Source organism: Pituophis catenifer, unplaced genomic scaffold (genome assembly GCF_029215685.1).
Source record: "Pituophis catenifer annectens isolate HBS135680 unplaced genomic scaffold, rPitCat1.0.hap2 SCAF_6, whole genome shotgun sequence".
Lineage (NCBI taxonomy): Eukaryota > Metazoa > Chordata > Lepidosauria > Squamata > Colubridae > Pituophis > Pituophis catenifer.
The window spans coordinates 92,042,007-92,062,678 of NW_027256886.1; the positions used below are offsets into that span (position 1 = coordinate 92,042,007).

The 20,672-nt window shown below is 43.0% G+C and overlaps 1 protein-coding gene across 9 annotated transcripts in view; it reads right to left on the reverse strand.

Moving 5' to 3' along the window:
• LDB3 (LIM domain binding 3) overlaps positions 1–20,672 on the reverse strand; it is a 174,331-nt gene that overhangs the window by 77,294 nt on the left and 76,365 nt on the right. For 7 of the 9 annotated variants that reach the window (XM_070945056.1, XM_070945055.1, XM_070945057.1 and 4 more), the window contains one exon: positions 16,427–16,836. In XM_070945056.1, coding sequence (XP_070801157.1) covers positions 16,427–16,836 — 410 coding nt within the window. Of the gene's footprint in view, positions 1–4,871; positions 5,076–9,031; positions 9,055–16,426; positions 16,837–20,672 lie in introns of all 9 variants that reach the window. The other 2 variants (XM_070945061.1, XM_070945064.1) reach the window with 1 other exon arrangement.

Below are 20,672 nucleotides of genomic sequence, written 5' to 3' on the forward strand. Positions count from 1 at the left end.
TTGTAGTCCCTCATCTCCCCAGTGTAGAGTGGATTAACCCAGAATGTACAGATGCTGAATTTATATAATACTTTCCCCATCAAAGATGGAAAATTGGCAGGTTGGACTTTGTTACTGTATTACTGGAATTAAATGCAGGGAGACAGTTGTGGTCTTATCCAAAAACGAAGGAACAAAACTATTTCCACAAACCCAAAGTGACAAAATCAGGATGTGATGTTGCTTTAAACTCTGATGAAATCATTTTGAAAATTTAGGTTAGTGTTGGGAGTTTGCATGCTTAATGCACCTCTAAAATAAACAAGCATTGAGAGAAGTGGATGATAAAGAACAAGAGGAGAAAATAACCTTGAATTTTTTCATCTTTTTCTCATTCTACAGAGGTGGGAAAATGCATCTATTTATGCCAGTGGAAATTCATGGTGAGTCACGTGTTCCAAACTCAAGAGAAAAGTGATGGGGATCCATAATTACATAATGCTGGGAGAAGCAATACGAATTAGTATAAGAAATTGGTGAAAACCCAAAGGAATGTGTCAGAAAGGAGGAAAAAAAGAAGAAAAGACATGGTTACCAGTAAAAAGAAGAATAAGGGAGTAAATTAACAGTTTGCAACTGAAATAAGATGGCTAGACATATTATTATAGGTGCAAGAGCAACGTTGACTCTGGAATCTCCAAAGTTTTCTAATTTATGCATAAAATAAAGGCGAGAGAGGTTGTGTAAGCAAAAATATACATTAGGAGGCCTCAACGGCGTTTTTTTTCAAAAGGCAACTGGACTTCGTTTTTCCTTTTTGCTTCTCATCCAAGAAGTTTCTTCACTTCTTCATTTCAGCAGAACTGAAGAAGCTTCTTGGATGAGAAGCAAAACCTCTTCAGGGAAAAACAAAATCCAGTTGCCTTTTGAAAAAGCACCTTTGGAACAACCATGACTTGGATGACTGAGAGTCTCCATAGAATAGAATAGAATAGAATAGAATAGAATAGAATAGAATAGAATAGAATAGAATAGAATAGAATAGAATAGAGCTGGAAGTGACCTTGGAGGTCTTCTAGTCCAGCCAAAGACATTCGTACCAATTAAGACTTTGCTTTCAGTACCAGAATTAATACAGTTAAGAACAATAACCCAACCCATTCAACCAACTGTTCAATTTTTTTTATTTATTTTTTTGCAAAACCACCAATGATGTCACATATTAACCCAGGATCAATTCATATTAGCAATGTTAATATTGATATTAATAATATAGTGGGCATGAAGCTCCTATGATTTGCCTTGGATTGCGCTCCAGTTCTGAGACGCAAATGGCCCCATCCCTGATTTGAATAATTTTGCTATCTAGGACAGCAGCAAATCTGCCGATAGCTGTTTGCATGCAAATGCTGCGCGCGAGGAATGCATGGCGGGAATGGAACACGGAGTTGATTCCATCGCTGAGAAAGATGTTCCTTTCCATGCAAGTTAAGAGACAAATTGACTTTGTACTACACAGGAGGAGCCCTGGAGTATATGCCTCTAAATTCATGCACAGCCAATGTGCATTTGCATCTATATAGACAGGCAGATATCTTTCTTTGACTCAAGCATTGTGAAATCTTGAGCAAAACTAATTACGATGTTCTGCTTGGGATAAAGCTCTAAATATATACACATCCTTTCTCCCAAATTACAGCGATTACTACAGTTTCCCCCCACCCTCCCCCAAAACCCTCACTTGGAGAAACATTCATGCTTCTGATTGTCCTTGAAAGAAAAATGTTCACAGAAGCGACATTAGCATTTGGTACTAAAATCGTTTCCCAAGGGCTGCATAATATCAACATTTTTGCTAAAACAGGACAAAAGGAAATAGAGACTAGGAAGTTTCTCGGCCTCAAAGGCACCGGAGACAACTCTTCCACATTGGTTGCAAGATGCACACATTTTTAAAATTGAAAGGAATAGTAAAGTTATACCGTTGCATAGTTGTTGCTACTGGCTATCCTCCTTTCTCCATGTCAAAAGTGAGAGGGAGGCTACATGAAAGGGAAGCTATGAAAGGGAAAGCACTCAAAGATACACAAAGTAGCTGCAGAGAAGAATGGATGGGTGGGTGGATGGGTGGATGGATGGATAGGTGGAAGAAAGGATGTATGGATGGAAGAATGGATGGATGGATGGATGGATGGATGGATGGATGGAAGAATGGATGAATGGATATTATTAGTCATATTTCTATGCCGCCCACTCTCCGAGGACTCTGGGCGGCTTACAACAATCGACAGTATACTAAATAGTATATTGCCCCCAACAATCTGGGTCCTCATTTTACCCACCTCGGAAGGATGGAAGGCTGAGTCAACCTTGAGCCAGTGAGATTTGATCGGCTGATCTGCTGAACTAGCAGTCAGCTGAAGTAGCTGCAGTACTGCACTCTAACCACTGCGCCACCTCGGCTCTAGATGGAAGAATAGAAGAATGGGTGGGAGGATGAATGGATGGAAGAATGGAAGAATGGATGGAAGAATGGATGGATGGATGGATGGATGGATGGATGGATGGATGGATGGATGGATGGAAAAATGGATGGATAGATGAAGGGATGGGTGAATGGAAGGATGGATGGATGGATAGATGGAAGAATAGAAGAATGGGTGAGAGGATGAATAGATGGATGGATGGGAGGATGGATGGATGGGTGGATGAATGGATGGATGGAAGAATGGATGGATGGATGGCTAGATGAAAGGATGGGTGAATGGATGGATGAATGAAAGGATGGGTTAATGGATGGATGGATGGATAAATGGATAGATGAAAGAATGGATAAATAAAAGGCTGGATGAATGGGTGGAGATATCCAGAAATGCAGTGAAGAGAAATGGTAGAGATTTCCTTTCCATGGGTACTGGATAACCATCCCAAATAGAGAATAAATCTCGAGATAAGATGCTAAGAAAACGACCAAGGAAAGCACATGTGCACAACAGGTCTAAAATGTAAAATAAGCAGATCTGTTCATTTCATCGGAATGCCACAAAAACTTTCTTTGCTTTCCCAAAAAGCTTAGCTGTCAATAATGTTAGCTTTTATCTATCTTTAAACTTTAGATGCACATACGTGTTGATTTAATGTCTAAGTTTGTTAATAGTCTGAGAAAATAAATAAACAGATATGCTAGTCTTGGCAATTGTAGTCTACAAAAGGATTGGTATTTTTTTAAAAAAACTTTTAGTATAACGGCTGTACTAGAATGCTAGAGAAATTTTATGGTTGGTTCTTGGCTGTTTTACTCTTACCTTACTTATGGGGACATTTTTATTGTTTTATATTTGAGGTTGTATAGCAGATGGTTATGTTTACATTACCCTGGGGAAAATTTAATTGTTCCCACAATGCCACCATGTGTCTGCTCAGATTTGGCTGAGTACAAATCCAATAAATGAAAGAACATGTTATCAGAAAATGGGAGAGAGGAGCAATTTGTAACAAGGGAAGACAAAGGAGGCAGAACCTCATTTTTATGCCATGGCTCAGTCCCATCTTTTTGACTATTTCTCCAACTCCCTTGAACATAGGACATACAATAATATGGGTTGGAAGGGTCCTTGGATGTCATCTAGTTCAGCTCCTCCCCATGGCAGGAGACCCTATATCTGGAAGCTTTCCTGGAGCCTGGGGAGGGCGAAAACAGCCTCCCCTGGCCATCCGGAGGCCCTCCAGAGGCCAGAAACAGCCTGTTTCCGGACTTCCAGTAGGTCCATTTTTTACCCTCTGGAGGCTCTGGAGGGTCCAGAGGCTTTCCTGGAGCCTCCAGAAGGGCAAAAACGGCCTGGTAGGCCCGTTTTTCACCCTCCGGAGGGTCCGGAGGATCCAGAGGCTTTCCTGGAGCTTCTAGGATGGCAAAAACGGTCTCTCACGGCCCTCCAGGGGCGTTCCAGAGGCTGGAAACAGCCCATTTCTGGACTTCTGGTAAGCCCATTCTTCCCACTCCGGAAGGTCTAGAGGCTTTCCTGGAGCTTCTAGGCTGGCAAAAATGGTCTATCCCTGCCCTCTGGAGGCCCTCTGGAGGCCAGAAATGGCTTGTTTCCGGACTTCCGGTAGGCCAGAGCCTCCGCACGAGCCCTGTACTTACCTTGCATCCAAAACGGGCCGCGTGGAGACTTGTGGGAGGGGCAGGGCAGCATGCACGGCAGAGACCTGAAAATCAGCTGGCCGGCGGGTGACATGCATGCATATGTGGTGGAGCTGATCTAGGGCGACGGCTCACATGCCTGGAGAAATGGCTCAGGTGCCATAGGTTTGCCATCACGGCCCTATACTATTCTCACAAATGGTTTCCCAATCTCTTCTTGAAAACCTCCATTGAGGGCACACCTTCAATCTTCTGAAGGAAAACCGTTCCACTGGTTAATTGTTCTCGCTATTCGGAAATTTCTCTTTAGTTCTAGGTTGCTTCTCTCTTTGATAAGTTGGAAACCTATCCATCTGTTACTTCTTGTCCAGCCATCAAGTGCTTTGTAGAATAGATCGACCCCCCCCCTCTTCTCTGTGACAGCCCTTCAAATATTGTAAAAATGTTCTTGTGTCACCCTTGACCCTTCTCTGTTGAATAGCTTTAGAAACACTGAGTGATGGACCCACTGCCCTGTTGGCATAGCTTTAGCAGGATATTTCAGAAGGTTGGTGTTAGAGAAAGGAATGGAACAAGTAAGGTATCTTGCGAAACATCTGGAGATGCTTTCAAAGGATTTCCTCCCCCATGATGGTAGTAGCCAACCTGCTCCATCAACTTATCCCACCTCTGTTGCTTGGAATAACAGGAGGGAAGAATTGTAATACATACACACAAACAGTATGTACACACAGAAAGAAAAGGATCTTACCCAGCGAATTCACCACCCTGGGCCTGAGCTTGGCCTGCAATGGCGTCCATGATAGCATCTTGAGAATACATGCTGATGGGGGTGTTATATTGGGCATGAATGATGGTGGCTTTGCCCCCGGGACCTTTCACTTCTATGGGTTTATGCGTGGACAAAGCAGAATCCTTTAGGACATTGGGGTTGAAACGTTCCACATACTCCGTGCTGGGATGGAGGAAGTGAGGAATCAGGAAGTACGGAGGTGGGGGGAAAAAAAAAGAAGGAATGATGAAAAGATTAAGGAGGAGGGAAGGAAAAGATTTAGGAGCACAGTGGAATATTTTCACACACACACAAACACAGACAGACACACTGCTTTGCATTTGATCGCAGGCAAGAAGAGTAGCGTTCAACAAAGAGTAACAATGCAACTTTTCTCAGAAATGCATCTGATGCTCTTCTAACTGAAACATAATTGAATCATGAATTATCTGCTTTGATTTAATTCATGTTAGATGGCTTGTCTCTGCTGGCTCAGGAATCGCTAAATGATTCCCCCTGTCCTCAAAGGTGGACTTGGGGAATCTCTGGATTTGACGGCGGAAGTTCAATCCTGGATAGTAGCGTCAGCCCCTTGAGGCAGGCTAAGCCAGGAAACAAACACCGCAAACAATGCTAGAAGCTACTTTATGGATCTGGGCTACAAGAAAATCTTGTGAGTTTTCTTTTCTTCACTCTGATGCCAAAGAGAGCCAAGTGAGTCGGTTTGGGATGTCTTCTACAAACTTTTCTTGGATGTAGTGGATATTTTTGTAGCGCCTGCTTATGTTCTTCAAAGCTATCTCAAGACTCGGGTGGAAGTAGTAAAGTCATTAAATGGCCCTCTATATCAGGGGTCTCCAACCTTGGTAACTTTAAGCCTGGTGGACTTCAACTCCCAGAATTCCCCAATTCTGGGAGTTGAAGTCCGCCAGGCTTAAAGTTACCAAGGTTGGAGACTCCTGCTCTATATAATGTATGTGGCCTAAGATTCAGTAGATGGCAGCAGAGAGAAGCAGAAAACTCTTTATGGCCGACTAGTGGTCTTTGTGGGGGTTTGCATCTGAGATTCGTTCTTACAGATTATAGCAGATTGATTTTTCTTCGTGTGGAATTTCAAAAAATTGGAAGTTTTGTCTTGCCAGACTGGCATTTAGCAAGACCGTCTGAGGCCCACTAAACACAATATCCAAACATAAATTGCAGCAATGTGCATAAATAAAGCCTGTGGGGTTTTATGGATTTAGAGCCGTATAATAAGAGAAACCAGCACCGATGTCTTCAGAGCTGCCCAAGGGTGGGAACAGTGGTGAAATCTGAACCGGTTTACTACCAGTTTGCTGGCCGCGCATGCGTGCCATGTGTCAAACATGCGCTGTGTGTGTGCATGCCCAGTGCGCGCCAAATGCAAGCTGCGCACACGCACGCATCCCAAAAGGAGGCTTGGGAAGGTAAGAAGAACAGTGCAGGGGGGAGGGTGTGATCAGCTGTGCCACGCAATCGTGGGAACCTTTTTAAAAACTTTTTAAAAGCATTTTTTTTACTACCGGCTCTGGCGAATAGGTAGTAAAAAAGGCTTTTAAAAGGTAAAAAAAGGCTCCAATGATCACAGCTGTGCTGCGCGATCATCGGAACTTTTTTTTACCTTTTAAAAACATTTTTTTTACTACAGGCTCCGGCGAATAGGTAATTAACAAAATGCTTTAAAAAAATAAAAAAAAGGCTCCAGCGATCGCGCTGCACAGCTGTGATCGTTGAAGTCTTTTTTTTTTATTTATTTTTTTCACCCAAACCGGTAGTAAAAAAATGCTTTTAAAAGGTTAAAAAAAAAGTTTTGACAATCAGCTGAGTGACGTGCGATCGTCGGAACTTTTTTTTAAAAAACTTTTTAAAGAATTTTTTTTACTACCTATTCACCCGAACCGGTAGTAAAAAATGCTTTTAAAATATTAAAAAAAAAGACTCTGAGGATCAACTGAGTGACAATCGTTGGAACTTTTTTTTTTTTTTTTTTTTTACTTTTTGAAGCATTTTTTTACTACCGGTTCGGGTGAATAGGTAGTAAAAAAAATACTTCTAAAAAGTAAAAAAAAAAAAAAAAGTCTTCAATGACCACAGCTGTGCCAGAACCGGTAGTAAAAAAAAATGCTTAAAAAGTTTTTTAAAAAAGTTCCGATGATCGCATGTCACTCAGCTGATCATCGGAACTTTTTTTTTGTTTTTTTACATTTTTTACTACCGGTTTGGGCATTTCACCCTGGATGGGAAGTCTTTAAGGAGACACCTTTGCTCAGCAGAATGAGGTCTTGACTCCAAAAACAATGGTGGCGCAGCAGACTAAAGCACTGTTAAGTAACACCAGCTGCCTGCAATTACTGCAAGTTCAAATCTCACCAGGCTCAAGGTTGACTCAGCCTTCCATCCTTTCGAGGTAGGTAAATTGAGGACCTGGATTGTGGGGGCAATAAGCTGACTTTGTATAAAATAGAACACCGCTTGGGGGGGTGGGCGAAAGCCCTACTAAGCAGGTATATACAACAAAGGATGAAGGCTATTGCTTAACGCATTGTAAGCTGCCCTGAGTCTCCGGAAAAGGGCGGCATATAAATTGAACCAAATAACTAAATAAATAACTAAATAAATAACTAAATAAATAACTAAATAAATAAATAAAATAAATAAATAAATAAAATAAATAAATAAATAAATAAATAAATAAATAAATAAATAAATAAATACATGCACTTCGGCAAAATGACACTCAAGGCAAGAAGAACTTCAACATGCGCTGAAGTCTAAAGCAACACATTTACAGAAACACCTTGACTGGAGCCAAAGCAGATCAGCCTCCTCACAATGCACCTCACAAACTGAAGCACCACCACACTCTTTGCCAAGGGCGCTGATTTTTGCAGCTGGTACAAGCCCCTTTGATTAGTTGGCCCCCTTTTTCCCCCTGCCCAGATGCATGGGAGGAATGGAAGCCATCGACTCCCACAGAGGTAGGATGGCAACCTATGATCACCCAGCTCTGAGTTTTGTAGTTTTCTGAGTCCCTTCCACTAAAACTCTGACCACAGAGCTTCCTTCCCTTTTAGGGGGAAAGAAAAAACCATAATATTTATCTTGAAGTTCTAAAAAGATTCTGCATCATACCAAAAAAACCCCCACAAAGCAGGGGTGAAATGTAAAATTTGTTACTACCGGTTCTGTGGGCGTGGCTTGGTGGTGGGCGGTAATGTGACTGGGTGGGCTTGGCCAACTTTTTTTTTTTTTAACTTTTCAAAGCATTTTTTCTAATGCTTTGAAAAGCCTCTGGCGATCAGGCAACTCAGCTGGGATCGTCAGAGACTTTTCAAAGCATTTTTTTTTACCACCTCTTCAGCCAAGAGGTTGCAGAAAAAAATGCTTTGAAAAGCCTCTGAGGATCCCAGCTGAGCCGCACGATCATCAGAGGCTGTTTTTTACTTTTAAAAGCATTTTTTCGTCGGAAGAGGTTGTAGAAAAAATGCTTTTAAAAGTAAAAAAAAAAAAAAAAGCCTCTGATGATCGTGCGGCTCAGCTGGGCATGGTGGGGGGGGGGGGGCGCAGGGATTTTTGCTACCGGTTCTCCGAATCACCCACCGCCATCGCTACCGGGTCAGGCAATCTGGTCCAAACCGGGAGCATTTCACCCCTGCCACAAAGTAATTTTCCCATGCTCCTCTCCACACCAGCTTTACTCCCTACTGGTATCCTTAGTGAGGCTTTTGGTCTTGAAAGATTCACAGGAGTTGCATAGGAAGATTCCATCTATAGGTTATTGTTTCATAGATCATCAAATCTTGGAGCTCGTGGAGACGCCCAAGGACCTTCTAGAAATCAGAATGTTCTTCTGGAAACATGTTTTGGATGAAAAAGGCCCTTCCAGACAAAGGAATACATTGGCAATGAATTCTGGCCAAAATGTTTCCTAAATTAGGTTTATCCTTGGAACAGACCCTGGGGGAATGCCCTCTTGATATGATGCCGGACACCTCAATAAGCTGTTAAAGAACATTCCATTTGCAAGCAGATGGAACAGGAGCACAAAGGACCAGAAACATGCTGTTTCAAGAAAATGGACATCGCCACTTAACACTGACACACTCTTGAATACTAACTTGGTCACAGGATTGGTTACGACCTAGAGGAAAGAAAGAAAAAAAAAAGATAAGATTTCCACATGTTTCTTTAACAGGAAGAGATATAGAGGTATTAAGTAGACTTCTAAGTCTTTTGGAATGAAAGAAAGAAAGAAAGAAAGAAAGAAAGAAAGAAAGAAAGAAAGAAAGAAAGAAAGAAAGAAAGAAAGAAAGAAAGAAAGAAGAGGGAGGGAAAGAAACAGAGAGTAAGAAAGAAATGTAGGAAGGAAAGAAGGGAAAGAAAGAAACAGAAAGAGAGAGAGAGAAAGAAAGAGAGAGAGGAAGGAAGGGTGGAAGGAAGGAAAAGAAAGAAGCAGAGAAAGAAAGAAAGAAAGAAAGAAAGAAAGAAAGAAAGAAAGAAAGAAAGAAAGATGTGATGAAGAGAAAGAAATATAGGGACCAGAACGTATCCACTTGAATTTGTAGAGTTGCAATAACATTTGGCCAAACCTGTGCATTGCTAGATATATTTCTGCCTTTGATATGAAATGGTCTCTGAGAACAGTGCATGATTCAAAGCAATGAAAATACTAAATATTCTGGGACTGAATATGCTTTCTCAAGTCCCTACCCTTTCCTATAGATGGACTACAACTAGCTGAACATACAGCTTGTTTGCACAAGAGCAACGCTTGAGTCAAAACCTCAGAAATCTGCCCCACAATATAGCGAATCCTGGAGGAAGGTATGGAGGTAGGAGAGACCCGAGTCTCCTATTGCAGGGGTCTCCAACCTTGGCAACTTTAAGATTTGTGGACTTCGACTCCCAGAGTTCCTCAGCCAGCAAAGCTTTCTTCCAAATTTATCTTTTTAGCCTCCCAATACAATCCTAAGATTTCCCATCCAAGTGCTGATCAAGGGTGACCCTGCTTAGCTTCATCAAGCTCCACCATGGTTGACGGGGTGCTGCATTCGCTGTGACAGATACATATGCTAAATTGATGTCTACAATCTTGGCTGGAGGAACATGAAAATAAAGAGGGACCATTGCTCTTCTCCAAACATCTCACACTTACAGCTCTACTGTTAGCACTTTTTTTTTGGGTGGGGCGGAAATATCAAAAATTGCCATTGCCAAAAGATTTCAAACCTCCAGTTTAATCTTTCTTGAGACCCCACAATACCTTTAACTCTTAAATAATCACTATAATTTTAATATGTAGCATTTAGAGCACTGGCCCCCAACTTTTTGGACACCAGGGACAGATTCCACGGAGAAAGTTTTTTTTGTGGAGGGGGTGGTTTTGCATGCTGCCTGCATCCCATGGATGGGGCTTCACTTGTTTGCGTGGCCTGGTTGGTGGCATGCCGTGGACTGGTGCTGGTTTGTGGATCGGGGGTTGGGGAACTCTGATTTAGAGGACTTTACATCAATGATAAATCAATACAACCAGAAAATGCATTGGTCGAAATAACCATGAGTGTAAGAACAGCTTTAAAATAAAATGTATGATTTTAAAATTTGTTGAAATAAACTTCTACGCTTCTTCTATCTATCTAGCTCAGGGGTTAGCAACCTGCGGCTCTGGAGCCATATGTGGCTCTTTCACCCCTCTGCTGCGGCTGTCTGTCACTCAAAATATGAGTCACAACCGCCAATGTGCGATACCCGTTGGCACGCAATTTATTGAGCTTTTCAACCCCCGGTAGGCCAACCATGGATAAACCCAAGAAAAGAAAAGTTTCAGAAGAAAACAGAACATTTAATTCAACTACATATGCTAGTTTTGTGGCTGCTCAAGAAATCGTCAGGCACGGGAAGGGTTTTGTGGCTCCCGGTATTTTCTTTTCTGTGGGAAACGGGTCCAAATGGCTCTTCAAGTGTTTAAGGTTGCAGACCCCTGACCTAGCTTAAGGAAATCAAGAGCAATACTATCTTGGGGCTTTACAAGATAAGACAGGTTCTTCAAACTGAACCTTGAAAGAAATATGCAGTCAATTCAATAGAAACAAAATCAGAGCTGACCACTGTTTGCTAATCTAAAGTATTATTGACTATATCAGGGTTTATAAGTTATTTTTAATTGCCAGTCTACAAGACAACATTGAGAGAAATTCTGCCTCATTTGTGTTTGCTCTGTCTTTTTTAAGCATTAAGCTACAGGGATCTTAAGGACAGGGATGGGTTAAAAGAAATGTTAATATATGCTAAAGAAATCTTAACACACATTCAAAGAGACACTTAACTCTTTGGTTCTTCACGTCAAATGTGCAGATCCATAATCCAGATCAAGCTAAGTAGCAGTGGGACCATAAGATTAAAAATCCCCTCTGATTTCTTGCTGCTTAATTTCTGCAAGTGGCTCTTTCTTTACATGCACAGGGGTTTCTATTCTATTTTATCTGTAAAGACCCACCATGGATGAACGGTGTAAAAATTAACCTTAAGAGCTGACAAATGTGCCAATCCAGTAAGAGATTATGTAAAAAATAATCTCTGGAAACTGTCTGATTCTACTTTGGATACAGCACATGTATGTGAAGACTTAGCATTCCGAAAAAGAGATTAATGCTGAGAAAGGTGGAAGCAAAGAGAGAAAGAGGATGATGAAGATAGGAGTTTCTATTACTGTGACAATGATTGAAACGTTGTGCATCCTGATAGAACAATTTATGGAGAAAAGTCTGATTGCTAGGGAATTAAAAAAATAACTTGATGGCGCATAATCAGTCAATATGACAACTGTCATCACTTGGCCTGCAGGAGAACCTCAAGCCCTACAACCATTCTTCAGAGCGCCTGTAATCCCACCTACAATATGCTGTATGGACAGATCTTCTCTATCCTGAGTGGATTCAGATTTAGTTTGCTCCTTTCTGAGCTGCACTCGATACCAGGCTCAAGATCCATGACTTCTCCTGCATCCAGTGAGAAGCAATGCTGGATCTGATCCATAACATCCATGACATCTCCCTGCAAACTTCCAGGTGACCTTTTCCAGCAGTTTTATTTAGCAGCTGAATGCGTGTGAGAGAAGGTGAGTGCCCCTTGGGTCGAAAGTCCGTGCAGATACCCAGAGCCACCTTTTCGTATCAACTGACTGAAAGAGGATCCTGGAGAGACCTGATCCTATAACCCAGCCCTGCCAGGTGTAGCAGAAAGATGCCATGGTTAATGGATTAAGCAACGCTGAGAAGCTCAGGTGACACAAGAATCCATGTCCCTCTTCCAACGGAGAGGCGTCCGAGAAACCATGGTGGATAATTCAGTTTCCACACTTGGCTGAAACCCCAAATGAGAATCAATCTAATTAATGACCACATTTTGAAATTTGACCACCGCTGACCAGGGGATTTGGATGATGGATTTCTAAAACTCAATAAGCGGTCTGCTCCTGTGAAACAGCCCCAGGTGAGCACCGAAGTGAATTTCAATAATTATGTTAAATTGGTGACTCCTTGAACCACTTCTGAGGAGCATTTCACACCTCAAATGAATTTTTTCCACCGGGTCACACCGAGAAGGAAAGTGTAACCACCCAAGTTCTCTGATGAGATCTTCTATTAGTATGTGCTTGACCAATTTATGTTAGTCACAGTTTTAAGGTACCTGCTTTTCAAAGATGTTGGTGCTTATATCATGGGCCAGTAAAATAAAGGTAAAGGTTCCCCTTGCACATATGTGCTAGTCGTTCCCGACTCTAGGGGATGGTGCTTGTCTCTGTTTCAAAGCCGAAGAGCCAGTACTGTCTGAAGATGTCTCCGTGGTCATGTGGCCGGCGTGACTAAGCGCCAAAGGCGCAAGGAACACTGTTGCCTTCCCACCAAAGGTGGTCCCTATTTTTCTACTTGCATTTTTTACCTGCTTTTGAACTGCTAGGTTGGCAGAAGCTGGGACAAGTCACGGGAGCTCACTCCATTTATTTAGGTCAAGTAGCCCTAAATAAAACCTGGGTTAGTAGAAATCAGCCATACTGTAGCTTTATTTCCAGCCAGCTGCAAGGAACATCCTGGCTGGACTCAAAGTTATCTTATCAACCCACAGGGGACAGGACATTCTGCTACAGAGAGGCAAATATCTCCGGATTAACGTTATGCACAATTTATTCAAGAGTTCTTTTGTCAGCCCATCTTGACCATAAAATATGACAGATCAATGCACAGAAATGCTGATTTCTCTGAACTTCCTTGCCCTAGCTCAGGGGTCAGCAACCTGTGGCTCTGGAGCCACATGTGGCTCTTTGGGCCCTCTATTGTGGCTCCCTGGCAGGTGATCCCACCACTGGCTAGCCCCACCCCCACCCCTCGCCCTCCCCTCCCAGTCACTCCTCAACTGGCCTGAGAAGGTAAGGGTGGGGAATGGAGAAGCGGCCAGGGTAGAGACAGAGAGATACGGAAAGAGGGGGAGAGAAGGAGACAGAGAGAGATACAGAGAGAGAGGGAGAGAGGGAGATAGAGAGGTAGAGAGTGAGGGCAGGAGGGAAGAGACAGAGTGAGAGAGATGTCAAAAGTATTTTGTGGTTCCCGGTGTTTTTTAACTGGTTCTCTGCCCTAATGACTGGCTGGGTGGGCGTAGCTGGGTGTGTGTCATGTGACTGGTGGAAGTGAGTGACATCAAGTTGGCCACACCCACCCAGGTTTTGTGGCTCCCGGTGTTTTCTTTTCTCTGGGAAAAGGGGCCAAATGGCTCTTTTGAGTGTTTAAGCTTGCAGACCCCTGCCCTAGCTCTAATGGGAAAACCAGGATTGGGGTGTCGGGGGGGTAGAGGAACTTGTCATGCAGCAAGCCAGGTTTTCTTGCAGCTTCATCAGGAAAGCAGCGTTCCCCCCCTCGCATCCAAATATATCTCCCTGTTACAGAAACTCAGAAAGATATATTAGGAACAAGTTGTACAGTAGTAAGTAAGCAGATGAGCGGTTCTATATCCATATTTAGGAATGCAGAGGACAGCTGGGTGAAACAGGAGAAACAGTCAATGCAAGAGTATCGTTTTCTGTAGCCGTTGCTATTGGCTGATTTAAGCCTTTGAGCAATGCTTATGCAGGTAAGACAACGCTTGCAAGGAAGCCTTTAATGATATATCCTTGGATTCCAGAGGAGAAGCCCAGCCTCCATGATATCTGTCTGGGGTTTCAGTAAACCCCACGGAGAAAATGTGACCCTGCCTCTGTTATGGCCAGAGGGTCTTTGTAATCACTTAAAAGTAGCCAGATCTCAAGACGATAGGAAATATTTGTTTTAAAATATTAAAATGAAGACACGGACTTCAACGGATAGTTAGAACTGCGGAAAAAACAATTGCTATCAACCTGCCTTCTATTGGGGACCTGTATACTGCACAAGTCAAAAAGAGGGCTGTGAAAATATCTACAAACCCCTCACATCCTGGACATAAATTGTTTCAACCTCAAAATGATGTTATAGGGCACTGTACACCAAAACAACAAGACACAAGGACAGTTTTTCCCCGAATGCCATCACTCTGCTTAACAACTAATTCCCACAACACTGTCAAATAATTTACTAAGACTGTATTACTATTATTCTTCTCTTCCTTACTAGTACCTATCTCTTTCCACTTATGGCTATATCCATGTTGCTTGTATCTTTACAACTTATATTGTTTTTATTGTTTCCTAGTATGATTTGATTGTTTATTAGTATCCTATGACTATCATTAAGTGTTGTATCTTATGATTCTTGATGAATATTTTTTATTTTTTCTTTATGTACCCTGAGAGCATATGCACCAAAGACAAATTCCTTGTGTGTCCAATCACACTTGGCCAATAAAGAATTGTATTCTATTCTATTACTGGAAAATACAAGGAAGCTGAGATCTTGTGTCCAGGTTTTTCAATCTTTCTTTCGTTTCTACTGAAGTTCAGTTACTCCATGCAATTTATACTCTAGGATTACTGGGAAAACTCATTCCCTTTCATTTGTCACAGCTTAGCACAAGCAAGTAATTTATCTCTGGGACTGATCCTAGGAAGCAACCATCTCCTCTGCCATGCCATGCTATGCTATGCCATGCCATGCCACCAAGCATCTCCTTTGAGGAACTCCTGGTAGAACATAGAAGCCACCAAGTTTTCCAAACGTTGGAAATGAAAATCTCCAGCCAGTCCATCAACTCCAGTAGTAATGGGAGCCAAAAACAAGAAAGAGAAGGAAATTCCTGAAAGATTATTCATCAATATGCACACACCTCCAGTCCTTCAGGTATCCTATGCATTCTCCTAAATAGTACCAATTATGCAGAGTTTAGAATGCCAGTATGTTCTTAAGTTGCTGGTGGCCTTCAGATATGGTGAACCTCAGCCCCCACCCCCCCACCTCCAATCCTCCAAAGCTGGAGGACACCAGATTGGAGAAACTGTCACAGCCTTTCGTACTTGGGACCATAGTCAGCCTATCTTCAAAGGTGATTTCTCTAGTTCTAATCTCAGCACCTTCTCGTGTTGTCATTCTGAGAAGATGCCAAGGGCACCCATGCAGATGGCTTTTGCATCAGAGTCTTCGACTCATTATTCTTCGGTATTTAAAGTACTCATAAATCAGTCATGGTAATGGGCATGAATGTGCATTCAATTGGTCTACACTATATTTAGGAAATGTATCTCCTATAACAGCCTCCTCCAAGGTGGCATCTCCAGAGGCATTGGGACTCCAGCTCCTCAGTTGCCTAGCTAGCATATCTCCAACTTTCTTTTAGAGGACAGAATAATAATCATTTTCTGTTTTGGATTCCAAATGTATTAGGACAGCTGTAGAGAGCCCAGGACCACTGATTATTCAAAAGATCAGTGGTTGTTTCTGGAGCACCAACTCGGGGGGGGGGATCTGTTTTCTTCGCCAACGTTCAGAATTGGGGTCTTTTTCTGAATCCCAGATGCTTCCAACGAAGAGAAAGGAATGGCTGTTGTGGCTGTATCTGCTTGGCAAGCTTTTCAAAAGCACCTGGTTGGCCACGGTTGATCAAGATCCATGATGGCGAACCTATGGCAGAGCCCTCTCTGTGGGCACGCACCATCGTCAGTTGCTCTTATGCTTTCTGGCATGTATGTGCACACTGGCCAGCTGGTTTCTGTGGGTGCCAGAGCACCGGAAAACAGCCTGTAAAATGGTGCCAAAAATGGCCCCAAAAACCAGGCCATTTTTCAGGCCATTTTCCGGCCTGTTTTTGGTTTCCGGTGCTCCAGCGTGCACACATACACATGTGTTCTGGTCTGGGCCCTTGGTGCCAAAAAAGTTTCGCCATCACTGATCTAGATGGCTTCAGCAAGGCAACGTCTTCAGATCTACTTAATGACGGATGAAAACACCCACCTCTGCGGCGAACGTTTCCAGGGGAACCCCGCGTGGCAGTTACTTACACGCCCAACACTTCCGACTGCATCGTTGCAAAACAAGTTGACGACATTTACCTACCCTCTAAGGAGTCCACCTTCGGAAGCCCTTCCGGTGAGACTTAACTTATGCAAATCGGCCATTTCTTTGAGCGTCTCTGCTGAATAGAGACCAATGGGGTTGTTATATTGCCTGGCGGGGCTCAGCTGGTGCTTCGCTTTATTGCCGTCAATAAAGACTGTGCCAGTTTTCGAACCTAAGTCGGATTTTGCTGGCGAGAGGTCAGGGGTCACAGACTGAGAGGAGGACATGGAAGACCTAAAGCTGGCGCTCATTAAGAAGGAAGAGCTCTGTGACAGACTGGTCTCTTGTCTGCTGAGGTAGCCTGAATGGGCACCATTGCTAGCTAACATGCTATGCTTGGGGCCCACTGAGGTGCTATTTAGAAGACTGAAGCTCCCTCGGTCGCCACTGGTTGTCGAGACTGAATCCTGTAGAAGCAAATTTGCAAGCAAAGGAAGGAAGGGAGGGGAGGAAAAAAGGAAGAAAGAAAGGAAAACGATCATAACATTCATGCAGAAAGGAAAAATTCCCAGCTCTGGCATCCTGCATAAAGCGGTAAGGTTGCCAACCATTTATTTAAGCAAAAAATATGCAGGTATATTATATTTATGTAGAATCGATTGGCTCAGAAATCCAAACGGGGTAAATCCAGTGAGGAGGACCATTCCAAACAAAATCTGGAATATATTGCTGTTTATAGACAAGCAGAGGCAATCACTCGGTGCGGATATATTTTTTTTACTGGTAGCACTGGTTGGCAACTTTACATACAGGTAGACCTCGACTTACAACACTTCGTTCAAAGTTACATCAGGACTGAAAAAAAAGTGACCTCTGATCCTTTTTCACACGTACGTCCGCTGCAGCATCCCCACAGTCACGTGATCAAAATTCAGATGCTTGGCAACTGACTCGCATTTATGACGACAGCAAGATCCTGGGGTGACAGGATCCCCTTTTGCGGCCTTCTCACAAGCAAAGTCAATGGGGAAAGCCGGATTAACTTAACCACTGCAGCAGTGGTGGGTTTCAATTTTTTTTACTATCTGTTCTGTGGGCGTGGCATTGCGTGGTGGGCGTGGCAGGGGAAGGATACTGCAAAATCTTCATTACCTCCCCACTCCAGGGGAAGGTTACTGCGAAATCCCCATTTCCTCTTGATCAGCTGGGACTTGGAAGGCGGAGAATAGATGGGGGTGGGGCCAGTCAGCATTTTTACTACAGGTTCTCCGAACTACTCAAAATTTCCACTACCGGTTCTCCCGAACTGGTCAGAACCTGCTGAAACCCACCTCTGCATTGCAGTGATTCACTTAACAACTGTGGCAGGAAAAATCGTAAGCTGGGGCAAAACTCAACACATGTCTTGCTTAGCCACAGAAATTTGGGGCTCAAATGTGGTTGTAAGTCGAAGACTCACTGCATTAGGCATTGGCACCCAAACAAATAAGCAACTTCAATAGACTTGCATTAGTCAAGCACAAATATTAACATTGCCTCTTCCCGAAGAGGAATGTTAATAAATCTCCTCCAAACAGCTGCTATTATTACTTATGTAACAGGTTGTCCAGTGTGATTGCCAATTTCTTTTCCTGGACAGGACAGTGGAGGCTTCAAGAAATCGGGATGGCTGGGCAACATTTGCATACATGACAATGCAATGAACGAGGAACGGAAAAGCGAACGTGTTTGTAGCTGGTCTCTGCATACAGTAGTGGCCAAAATTGTGGAAACCTTTTAGGAAAAGTGTATTTTTGAGGTATGATGGCTAATAACACCACTTTTCTTTGGAGTTTCAAGATAATCCTGTTCCACTGCTGGAATGGCCTGGGAATAGCCCAGACCTTAACCCAAATGAAAATCTATGGAGCCGACTAAAGAAACTGGTTAGTCAGAAGCGACCCAGCAATAAAACCCAGTTAATAGAAGCCATCATTCAATCCTGGTTTCACATGATAACAGCTGCAGAACTAAAAGACTTGGTTCACTCCATGGGAAGACGCTGTAAGGCCATCATTCATGCTAAAGGTTACCCAACTAAGTATTAACTGACATGGGGATAGTTTTTGTATATCTCGTTTTTTCTATGGTGATCATTTTTGCATATCTCGTTTTTTCTACATGTTTCACTTTTCTTCTTTATAGTGTAACTGCTATTCTAATAGCAAATCCTTCCTAAAAGTTATTGCATTACATTCTTGATTAAATTATCTTTCCATGGATATATAATTTCATGGTACTACTCCAAATAAAAAATGGTGTTATTAGCTAATTTTACAAAATACACTTTTCCCAAAAGATTTCCACAATTTTGGCCACTACTGTAATTAGTTTCAGCTATAAAGGCTGCTGGCCAAGGCCATGAAATACGGTGAGCAGAATAGGTTGCAAAGAAGAAGCTATTAATAGATCCTGCCTAGGACATGGCTTTGACTCGAGCCAAGGAAAGAGGGTCATCTACACCGCAGGAATTTTGAGTCCGAGTCAGTAATTCTACCTTGGTTGCTCCCGATCTTTCTTTACCCCTTGGCCAAAGAGATAGAAACTATGATCAGATGGCCTCTTCACCTGGTCCCTATTCATGACGAAAAGTTTTCCAAGGGTGAATTCCATGCTGCCAACTTCCATGCTGCAGGAAGAATTCATGTTCAGAGCATCATCATCCTCAGAGTTGGAAGGGACCTTGGAGGTCTTCTAGTCCGACCACTGCTCAAGCAGGAGAACCTATACCAGTGATGGCTAACCTTTTTGCCGTTGTGTGCCAAAAATGGGGGGTGGGGGGGTCGCGTGCACACACCCATAATTCTATGCTCCCTGCCCCCCTGCGTGTGCACGCATGACACCCCCCATGTCCCCCGCTTTTGGCACATGATGGCCTGGTGGGCCTGGTAGGCCTTTTTTCTGCTCTCCTCAGGCTCCAGAGCCTCTCTAGGAGTCTGGGGAGGGCAAAAATGGCCTTCCTCCCCTCAGAGGCCCTCCGGAGGCTGGAAACGACCTGTTTGCCAACTTCCGGTCCTACCAGAAGTAGGCAAATGGCCATTTCTGGCCTCCGGAGGGCCTCTGGGGGAGAGGCCATTTTTGCCCTCCCCAGGCTCCTGGAGAGGCTCTGGAGCCTGAGGAGAGGAAAAAACAGGCCTACAGGGCCCACTGGAAGTCAGCAAATGTGCCATTTCCAGCTTCCGGAGGGCCTCGGGGGGGTGGGGGGTGGAGGCCATTTTCACCCTCCCCAGGCTCCTAGAGAACCTTCATGGTTCACCCTTAAGCTTTTCCAACTTTGAAAGCTCATCACTTTAGGATAAAGATTTGAAACACAAGAAGGAGAAAGGGACTCATTCTTTGTCTTCCTCTGCTGCTAGTTTTGAAAGTCAGAAGTGAACTTATAGCTTCCTTGCTCCGATCAAGTTGTCAAGGAAAAGTTTTACTGACTCTTTTCTAGAGTTTTCGTTAGAAATGCTGGTGTTAAATATAATCCCTATTCTCTTCCCATTATGCATTTTAATACTAAAATGGCTCTCTCCTTTTGCTTGGCCTTGTTATTACCTCTTATTTATCGAATTACTTCAGTTATTTACTGAAGGATTTTTACCCCAACGATCAAGCAAAAAGATTCCCAGAAATGCCTAGCTAAGGGGCCAATCTATCTATCTATATATATCTAAATGGCTGTGTGTGTATTTGTGTGTGTGTGTGTGTGTGTGTGTTCCAGCATAACTCTAGAATGCCTTGGCCGCTGAAATGAAAAGGAATGAATTATATCTATAGTATCAAATCACAGTACTTTTGACAGTGATAAGTGCATTTTGGCTTCAAGTTCTGTTAAAATACAACCTGTTGTGCCTTAAAATGGCTTCTACTGTACAGCACAGTAGAGTTGCCATAGTAACGGCTTCACAGTACTCCACAAGGGGCTCCCTCTGGTAAGGGGGATTGGTTTTTTAAAAACAAACAAACAAACGTCCTAGGCCCTCAGCTTCAAGCAAAGAGGGCAAGTTGTCGGGGGAGGTGTCTGCTAATGCAGATAATCACCTCAAAGACTATTCCCTGTATTCATTATACAGAGTTAAAACCCTGTAAATAAGATTACTTTGATTTGACACTATAGATATAATTCATTCCTTTTCCTGCCTAATACAGGATTGGGATAAATAAATACCCGGGCAACACCGGATTACCAGCTAGTATCAAATAAATGGATCCTCTTCAGGATTTAGATGAGAAAGGAAGAATCACATGATTCGAAACCCAAACAGAGATTGAGAATATA